At 38.6% G+C, this 10,747-nt stretch overlaps 1 protein-coding gene across 1 annotated transcript in view; it reads left to right on the top strand.

Annotated features, from left to right (window-relative positions):
• Positions 1–155: 155 nt before the first annotated feature.
• Positions 156–10,747, top strand: part of LOC130916381 (NADH-cytochrome b5 reductase 2) — a 16,394-nt gene continuing 5,802 nt past the window's right edge. Inside the window, exons 1-8 of the mRNA XM_057837077.1 lie at positions 156–290; positions 418–561; positions 635–707; positions 794–900; positions 8,981–9,110; positions 9,222–9,305; positions 10,191–10,276; positions 10,369–10,468. Coding sequence (XP_057693060.1) covers positions 276–290; positions 418–561; positions 635–707; positions 794–900; positions 8,981–9,110; positions 9,222–9,305; positions 10,191–10,276; positions 10,369–10,468 — 739 coding nt within the window. The 5' untranslated portion in view covers positions 156–275. The remainder of the gene's footprint in view (positions 291–417; positions 562–634; positions 708–793; positions 901–8,980; positions 9,111–9,221; positions 9,306–10,190; positions 10,277–10,368; positions 10,469–10,747) is intronic.

Here is a 10,747-nt window from a genome sequence, read left to right as displayed (position 1 = left end):
TTTTTTTTAAATACTTGTCAATGTCTACAATAAATGATTAAACATCCAACCAGGCTTTGAGGTATCTTTTTAATAATCCCCTCCTCTCCTGAAGTGTGATGTCATACTATGTAGTGTCATGCTGAAATTTGTCTTCCTATTGGTGCGTTCCACATCTAACATTCCAGTTACAGCATAGGCAACTCCCACAGCCCGCGTGAGTGTGTTAGGGGTGGAAATCAAGTGGACTCTGCTCTTGCATGAACAGAAGAACAATCTTCCACTTTGTTTGAATTATGGATCCAATTATGGTGAGAATTCTCTTTTTATTTGTTGTCAAAATCCATGTCAAGTTATTAAATAAATGGAATCATACTCATGCCAAATACAAGTTTGCAAACACGCTTAATGAAATCACATATCTAATATATGTTTCAGCTCCTGTCTGTAGTAGTGGCTGTGTGTATAGTGGTTGTAAGTGTGCTGTACTTCTTAATGTACAGCTCTGCCCATAAAACCAAATTTCCGGTCACTCTGCAAGACCCTGTTGTTAAATATCCTCTAAAGCTAATAGATAAACAGGTATACTAAATATTACACACAATCTTTGTCTATCAATCAATATTTGCCTAACTTTTATTTTGTCCCTTTGCAGGAAATTAGTCATGACACAAAGAAATTTCGTTTTGGCCTTCCCTCATCAGATCATATCCTAGGGCTGCCAGTCGGTACTAAAAAACCCTATTATCCTAATCATTGATGACTGCAATGATGCAGTACATGGTGTACTACCTTTTTCCGTACTTTTCAGCAGGTCAGCACGTGTATCTCTCAGCCAAGGTGAATGGTAGCCTGGTCGTCAGAGCCTACACACCAGTCTCCAGTGATAATCAGCAAGGATATGTCGACCTTGTTGTCAAGGTATTTTGACGCTTTTAGTTGCATTTTCAATGCATTACACAAGATGACACACCCCTAAAATGAAGTGGGAGATTTTGTTGTATATAAAAATTATGGTCTAAATGCACATTCATTTTAGAGCCACATTGTATTGTTTTTACTAAACATTCAATTTCTGAAACTTGACGATAAAATATTGGAATATTTAAGTGAAAGAACTTGCACAATGGGTGGTTAACTACATTTTATGCCCCACAATATGTCATTGCAGCATTAAAAGGGACAGATAACACCTAGTAGACATCAATGTATATCAGTACGCAAATTGTAAATTCCTTAGAACTCAAAAAAAAATGACAGCACTTATGAGCGTAGCCATTGCTGTGATGATACCTGTGACATCATTTATACCCACATACAGTGGTATGAAAGAGTATCTGGACCTTTTGAAGTTTCTCACATTTCTGCATAAAATCCCCATCAAATGGGATCTGATCCTTGTCAAAATCACACAGATGAAAATACAGTGTCTGCTTTAACTAAAACCACCCAAACATTTATAGGTTTTCATATTTTAATGAGGATAGCATGAAAACAATGACAGAAGGGGGGGAAATAAGTAAGTGAAGCCTCTGCCTAAGGACACTTAAAGAGCAATTGAAACCATTTTTTACCAAACAATTTAAGTCAGGTGTGCACCCAATCACTGATGAGTGGTTTAAAGTAGGCATGTCGCGATAACTTGGGACGGGTTTCAATAAGCTTCGGCTTCTCCCGTCAGCCCTTTTCTTTTCGGGTTGAATTAATTATAAACACATATAAATGCTGTATGTTTGGATTTGTCATGCCTGAAGGGAAAATAAATAAATAAATAAATAAATAAATAAATAAATAATAAAACATTTTCGTGAGCGATAAATTCTCTCATAAATTATTGCGATATGCGATATTATTGCAACCAAATGTTTTTTTTTTTTAACCAATTTATATATTATGTATACAGTGGAGCAAATAAGTATTTAGTCAACCGCTAATTGTGCAAGATCTCCCACTTGAAAATATTAGAGAGGCCTGTAATTGTCAACATGGGTAAACCTCAACCATGAGAGAATGTGGAAAAAAAAACAGAAAATCACATTGTTTGATTTTTAAAGAATTTATTTGCAAATCATGGTGGAAAATAAGTATTTGGTCAATACCAAAAGCTCATCTCAATACTTTGTTATGTACCCTTTGTTGGCAATAAAGGAGGCCAAACGTTTTCTGTAACTCTTCATAAGCTTTTCACACACTGTTGCTGGTATTTTGGCCCTTTCCTCCATGCAGATCTCCTCTAGAGCAGTGGTGTTTTGGGGCTGTCGTCGGGCAACACGGACTTTTAACTCCCTCCTCACCCCGTGGCATCAAAATGATAACAAGAACGGTGAGCAAAAATCCCAGAACCACACGGGGGGACCTAGTGAATGACCTACAGAGAGCTGGGACCACAGTAACAAAGGCTACTATCAGTAACACATGGCACCGCCAGGGACTCAAATCCTGCACTGCCAGACGTGTCCCCCTGCTGAAGAAAATACACGTCCAGGCCCGTCTGCGGTTCGCTAGAGAGCATTTGGATGATCCAGAAGAGTACTGGGAGAATGTGTTACGGTCAGATGAAACCAAAATAGAACTTTTTGGTAGAAACACAGGTTCTCGTGTTTGGAGGAGAAAGAATACTTAATTGCATCTGAAGAACACCATACCCACTGTGAAGCATGGGGGTGGAAACATCATGCTTTGGGGCTGTTTCTCTGCAATGGGACCAGGACAACTGATCTGTGTAAAGGAAAGAAGGAATGGGGCCACGTATCGAGAGATTTTGAGTGAAAATCTCCTTTCATCAGCAAGGGCATTGAAGATGAGACGTGGCTTGGTCTTTCAGCATGACAATGATCCCAAACACACAGCCAGGGCAACAAAGGAGGGGCTTCCTAAGAAGCATTTTAAGGTCCTGGATTGGCCTAGCCAGTCTCCAGATCTCAACCCCATAGAAAATCTGTGGAGGGAGTTGAAAGTCCGTGTTGCCCAACGACAGCCCCAAAACATCACTGCTTTAGAGAAGATCTGCATGGAGGAATGGGCCAAAATACCAGCAACAGTGTGTGAAAAGCTTGTGAAGAGTTACAGAAAACATTTGGCCTCCGTTATTGCCAACAAAGGGTACATAACAAAGTATTGAGATGAACTTTTGGTATTGACCAAATACTTATGTTCCACCATGATTTGCAAATAAATTCTTTAAAAATCAAACAATGTGATTTTCTGTTTTTTTTTCCCACATTCTGTCTCTCAGGGTTGAGGTTTACCCATGTTGACAATTACAGGCCTCTCTAATATTTTCAAGTGGGAGAACTTGCACAATTAGTGGTTGACTAAATACTTATTTGCCCCACTGTATATATACATATTAATAATACTAAGTAATATTAAGTACACCCATTTAAAGGCAATAAATGTTTACTCTTAAATTCAAAAATACTTTTTAAGAAATCACAAGTAAAAACAATAGACCATGCCTCTTTTAAGTAAAAGACAACAATACCAATACCGCACAGAAACACAGAATATATCAAATGTCTTTTTCAAGGAAAGATAAAGTTGTACTTCAATAACTTCAGCATTTAGGCACAGAGGTATAAAGTTGTACAAAGACAAACAATTGCACTTCAACAACAACAGAGAAAAATAATTAAGTAGCAGTAACAAAAATTTGGCTTCACTAAGGCTAGGTTCATACTGCAGGTCTTAATGCACAAATCCGATTTTTTGTCATGTCTGGTTTTTTGGCGTGCCCGTTCAGACTGCCTTTGTGCATACGCACTAATTCGCAGTCCGAGATGCAGTCAGCAAAGTGACCGCATGCTCAGCAGCAACAAAACAAATTACACATGCTAGCTGTATGTCATTCCAGGGTGATCATATATTGATTTCCAAAAAGATGACACAAATACCAGACATTAATAATCCCTGTTTAGTCCTTTATTCAAAGTTTATATGGACTGATAGAATGCATACACGCAAGCACGTAAGCCTTGACTTGTGTGCGTGACATGACGTGGGTGTGTTAATTTGCCCCGTCTTGGCCATGTAAGCAAGACTGAAATATTGCTCCTTAGGTGCATAGAATTAAAATCGAAAATTGTCTGGCTTATCCTTTTCTTCATTTATTTTTTTTATGACCGTGTTCAAGCCCGCTTCGTGCATAAAAGCAGAGTTAAAGCTAGAAGCTAATGCACAGCTCCATCGCTCCCGTCCTGCCTGCCGCTTTCGCTTTGCTGATGTCATTGCTGCATGAATTCCGATTTGGGAGACTTGAAAATTCAGACCGCCAGCCACATTCTGGAAAAATGTGGCCCAGATCGGATTTGAAATTTTCCACGTCTCTGCAACTTGTCATGTTCAGACCGTCAAGTTAATGCCTCACTCGAGTCGGAAAAACACGAAAAAATCGGATTCATGCATTAAGACCTCTAATATGAACGTAGCCTTAGGCTAGGTTCAAATGTGTAAAACGAACATACCCAGAAGTCAATAAAACAGAGTGAATCCTCATCACAGCATTTTGCGCTGTTGATAACAAGGAAGCCGAACTTTTAACAGCACGTCCGCCGCACATCTGCTGCACGCACGCACGCATGCACGTGAGACGATAAATCGCAGCGGGAAAATGATCGCCTTAATTTTCATTTACCGTGCGATAGATCGAATTATTGCATATTGCGACAGGCTTAGTTTAAAGCTGCCCTGTCCACTATAAAACACACACCTGGAAAGAAATGTCTTGATGTGAAGCATCGTTTGATGTGCATCATGGCTCGGTCAAGAGCTGTCTGAAGACCTGCGATCAAGGATTGTTGATTTGTATAAAACTGGGAAAGGATACAAAACCATCACTAAAAGTCTGGATGTTCATCAATCGACAGTCCGAGAAGGTGGAAAATGGTTTGGCACTGTTGCTTCTCTCCCAAGGAGTGGCCGTCCACTAAAGTTGACGTCAAGAGTTCAGCGCAGAATACTCAGAGAGGTAATAAAGAACCCTAGAGTGTCTGCTAAACAATTACAGAAATCACTGGCACAGTCCAATATCTCTGTGCACACATCAATTATATGTAAAACTATGGCTAAGAATGGTGTTAATGGAAGAACTCCACAGAGAACGCCACTGCTGTCTTAAAAAAAAAATAAAAAAATGTTGTTCGTTTAATGTTCACAAAAAGGCACTTGGACACTCCACAGAGGTTTTGGCAAAAATATTTTGTGGAATGACGCAACCAAAGTTGAATTGTTTGGGAGTAACACACAATGTCATGTGTGGAGGAAAAATGGAACAGCTCACCAACTTCAACACCTCATCCCCACCGTGAAGCATGATGGAGGGGGCATCATGATTTGGGGCTGTTTCGCTCCCTCAGGGCCTGGACACCCTCCAATCATTAATGGAAAAATGAATTCAAATATTTATCAGGATGTTTTGCAGGAAAACCGGAGGCCGTCTGTCGGACAGTTGAAGCTAAAAAGTGGATAGTTGCTACGACTATAGACAATGATCCAAAATACTGAAGTAAATCAACTTCAGAATGGTTTCAGAAGAAGAAAATACAGGTTCTAGAGTGGCCAAGTCAAGTCCAGACTTGAACCCCATTGAGATGCTGTGGCATGACCTAAAGACAGCGATTCATGCCAGACATCCTAGGAATCTGACTGAACTACAGCAGTTATGTAGAGAACAACGGGCCACGATTAGTCCTGATCGATGTGCCAGACTGACCTGCAGCTACAAGAAGCGTCTGGGTGAAGTTACTGTTGCCAAAGGGGGGGCCACAAAATATTAAATGTGATGGTTCAGTTACATATGTTTCCCCCTTCTGTCATTGTTTGCATACTACCCTCATTAAAGTATAAAAACCTATAAATGTTTGGACGGTTTTAGTTAGAGCATACACTGTGTTTTCATCCGTGTGATTTTGACAAAGATCAGATCACATTTGATGGTGATTTTATGCAGAAATGTGAGAAATTCCAAAAGGTTCAGATACTTTTTCATCCCGATTACTTTAACAATAATACACTCAAATACAGATGTATGGGACACTGGGTATTGCAGAGGTCACGCTCGCATTTGATTAGCTAAAATAGTACTGGATAAAATATCTGCCTGCGCTAAGCGCGGTGAATTTCTAGAAATACAAGCTTTTATATACAGTGCTGCTCGAAAGTTTGTGAACCCCACAGCGATGGTCAGATTTTTTGTAAAAAAAAACTAAAATAACCTTATTAAATGTTAAGTTATACCCAAATCCACAATACTGACATTCCAAATAATGGACTGAAACAAAAGAAATAGTTATATTGTCATTCTTTATTTAACAAAAGTGGTTGATTTAAGAAAAACTCAGATATCATGTGTGCAAAAGTATGTGAACCCCTTCAGTTAATAGGATATTGCGCCTCCTTTTGCAGAGATTACCTCACCCAAACGGTTTCTGTAGTGACTAATCAGCCTCTCACATCTACTTTGGGGGATTTTTGCCCATTCTTCCTTGCAGAACGCAGTCAGTTGAGAGAGGTTTGATGGGCGTCTGGCATGAACTGCTCGCTTCAGGTCCCGCCACAGCATTTCAATGGGATTTAGGTCAGGACTTTGACTGGGCCAGTCCAGAACACGAATCTTCTTCTTTTTCAGCCATTCCTTGGTTGTATTGCTGGAATGCTTTGGATCATTATCATGTTGCATGATCCACCTTCTGCCAAGCTTTAACTTCAAAACAGATGGCGTCAGGTTATGTTCTAGGATTTGACAATATTCTTCAGAATTCATGATTCCCTGGACTATGTGGAGTTGTCCAGGTCCTGAGGATGAAAAGCAAGCCCAGATCTTGACATTCCCACCTCCATGCTTCACTGTTGGGAGAAGGTTCTTTTGGTGGTATGCAGTGTTGACTTTTCGCCAGACATGGCGGTTTTGGTTGTGACCAAACAGTTCAATTTTGCACCTACATCAGTTGATGAAAACTCTTTTTAATTTAGTCTCGACAACACAACTGTTAAAAAAACAAAAAAAAAAATACTGAATTGATTGATTAGGAAATCAGGTTGAAATAATAGAAAATTCCAAAATGTTGAGGGGGTTCACAAACTTTTGAGCAGCACTGTATGTTTGGCCCTGACCTAGTCAGTTATATTAGTATTTGAGTCTGTTATTTTTTACTCAGCACATCATCTAAATTAAGTATTATTATAATACTGTACTATCACCTATTACATGACCATATTAGGCCCAAAAAATGCACACAAATCAATGAATTTCGACCAGGAAAATCTACAGAAACAAAAACACCACCCGTGCCGTTACTCAATAAATGGAACGGAGTAATTGTAATGCGTTACTAACCACCTCTACGGGAAGCAATGCTCATAAAACACATACAATAATGTGAAAAAATTAAGACATCACATTAAATATTCAGTTCTTTATTAAGAAATGTTCACATATCAATTTCTGATGTTGTTTTTCTTTATCTCTGGAAAAGAAAGTGATTTAATAGCAGGTAAACAATAAAAATGAACAGTGTTTTACTCATTAATCCACATTTATGAACAAAAATGCATATTCTAAGATAGGAAAAAGTTAGGACATCCTACCACCGTGTGTCCCACTCCTCACCGCAGAGGATATGTTTGAGCTGTGATATGTTTGATGGGTTTCTTGCATGTACAGCCCGTTTCAAGTCACTCTACAGCATCTCAATGGGATCAAGATCTGGGCTTTGACTCGGCCATTTCAGGACTCATTTCTTCCTTTTCAGCCATATGGATTTACTGGTTTATTTTGGGTCATTGTCATGTTGCAGGGTCCAGTTTCGCTTCAGCTCTAATCGTTTCACAGATTATCTCACATGTTCCTCAAGCACCCTCTGATACACTATAGAATTCATGGTGGATACTATGATGGTGACCTGGCCAGGTCCTGCTGTAGCAAAGCACCCCCAAACCATACCACTTCCACCTCCATGCTTCACAGTTGGTATGAGGTTCATTTCCTGGAATGCTGTATTGGGTTTACGCCAAACATGTCCTCTGTTCTGGTGTCCAAATAATTCAATTTTAAATCAATCTGTCCAAAGAACATTTTGCAGAAGTCCTGGTCTTTGTTTACATTCAATCTGGCTAACTTCAGTCTGGCCTTCATGTTCTTCTTGGAGAGCAAAGGTTTCCTCCTTGCACACCTCAATTTATGTAGTCTCTTTCTGATTGTAGCGGCATGCACTTTCACATCAAAAGTAGCAAGAGCCTGCTCTAGGTCCCGTGATGACATTTTAGGGTTTATGGAGACTTCTTTTAACATCGTAGGGTCTTATCACGGGGTGAACTTGCTTGGACAGCCAGACCTGGGCATGTTGGCAGTTGTTTTGAATGCTCTCCACTTGTAGACAATTTTCCCGACAGTGGAATGGATGATTTTATATTGTTTTGAGATCTTTTGAAATCCATTACCAGACTCATAAATATCTACAATCTTCTTCCTGAAGGCCTCAGACAGCTCCTTTGATCTCACCATGGTGTTTTAACTCACTTCAACAGTCAGTCACTGTTAAAAGTATTCTGCGTTGAGGAGTGGGGCAAACTTTCTTCAGACTGATGTCAAAGACTGGTAGATGGCACAAAAAGCGTCTCACTGAAGTTATTTCAGCCAAAGGGGGTAAGACTAGCTATTATGTGGTAGGGTGTCCTAACTTTTTCCTATCTTAGAATATGCATTTTTGTTGATAAATTTGGTTTAATGAGTAAAACAATCGTAATTTTTGTTGTTTACCTGCAATTAAATCGCTTTCTTTTCCAGAGATCAAGAAAAACAAAATCAGACATTGATATGTGAACATTTCTTAATAAAGAACTGAAAATTTAATGTGGTGTCCCAATTTTTTCACATGACTGTACATCCATTCTCTCTCATTGGCTTCCACGCAAAAAAGATTTGAACATTAATTAATTCAGATTTGCTTTCTTTTTTTCCCATCTCTTTTCTTTCTTTCTTTTTATTTTTTCTTAACATTGTCAGGTGTACTATAAGAACTCTCATCCCTCGTTCCCAGAGGGAGGAAAGATGTCCCAATACCTGGATAACATGGCTACTGGAGATGCAATTGACTTCAGGGGACCCAGCGGCCTGCTTGTGTACAAGGGGAAAGGTATTTAATGTGTGATTTGTATATACTAAATTGCAGTACACCATTAAAACAGCAGGTGTCACTGTTCAATAAGGTGAGATAAAAAATTATGCTATTCATTCATCTGATAAGGTCAGTTTTCCATCCGGCCGGACAAGAAGTCAGAGCCGAGGACTTTCAAGATCAAACATATTGCCATGATTGCTGGAGGAACAGGTTCGTTTAGGCTTCATTATTGTGAATTATTTTTATTATTAGCTCATAATTATATTATCTACAGGCCACTCCATCACCTACTCTTGTCAGGAAATGAGATGTACACAATAAAATTAAATGGGAATATATTTTTTGATGAAGCAAATTGTATTCTACTGCGCAAAGATATAAACAGATATTTAATAAATAAAATTCATTAACAATTTATTGAAAATTTGTGAATGTGTGTCTGTGCCTGCTTCATAAAACTAGATTTTACCGGTACCTCTACTTACAAAATTAAACTGAAAATTCCATAAAGAGAGACAAATTTTCTGTATAAATGCCCCTAATTTGTTTCAAGCCTCCCAAAATTCAGACATACATTTTTTATCAAGCATAAAAATGCATCAAAATGTGTAACAAATATGTGTTACAATTTATTATTGCACAATAAACAAAAAAATGACAGTTGTGCATAATGTAAAAAATAATAAACGTTAATACACTCACATAAAGCTGTCAGAACACGAAGGGCCAATGAAGAAACCGCTTGGATACACACATACATATACAGTAGAGGTCCCCTTTAGCTAAGTGAATGCTAGGAAGATGCTCAGCAATAGCCATTGGCAGAGCAGCTATAAGTATGTTACGTTCAATAAACTCTGGGAGCTGCGAATAGCATCACATACTGTATGTTTGCCTTTCGCATCCTGACATTTCTTTCGTCAGAAGAGGCAATATTGCACGTTAAGGCATGCCGTAATTTTCAGGTTACGAGGTTTGTAAGTAACACTGTATTGTTAAAAATTAGATTAGCAGTAAGGAATACTCTTGTTTCTATATAGGGTACGTTATCAGTACATTTATTTGTGAAAGGACACTTTTTTTCTCCCGGCACAGGTATTACGCCAATGTTGCAGTTAATTCGGACGATCACAGCAGATCCTAGTGACAACACGAAGTGCCATCTTATTTTTGCCAACCAGGTCAGCCCTGTACTGAATTTTTCTTTATACAGATAAAATCAATTGGACCAAAAAAAAAAAAAAAAAAATCTCTCTATTTACTTGTGATGCAGACGGAGAAAGATATTTTACTCAGAGATGAGCTGCATGAGGTGGAAAAAAGCCATCCTGACAAGCTGAAGCTTTGGTTCACACTGGACAAACCAACTGAGGGTAATCAAGCATTCCGTCATTCCTTGAGGGTCGCTGTGACTTTCTCAACTTCATTGGTTTACTGTGCCTGAATATATTTGCTGAACTGAATACATAATACAGTGTAAACTCCAAAGTTAACTGTAAACCATTCTGCTACTGTATCTTATAACATTTCAAAAATTATATCTTCATAGTGTTGCAATCATAAAATTATGAATAGCTGTCATACTGTTACAAAAATAAATTAACCTCACCTTTTGAACACAAAATAAAAGTAAAACGAATAAAAATAACTGC

Source organism: Corythoichthys intestinalis, chromosome 5, assembly GCF_030265065.1.
Source record: "Corythoichthys intestinalis isolate RoL2023-P3 chromosome 5, ASM3026506v1, whole genome shotgun sequence".
In the NCBI taxonomy this organism is placed as follows: Eukaryota; Metazoa; Chordata; class Actinopteri; order Syngnathiformes; family Syngnathidae; genus Corythoichthys; species Corythoichthys intestinalis.
The sequence above is the reverse complement of the archived record's forward strand: the minus strand, read 5'-3'. Positions and strand labels throughout refer to the sequence as shown.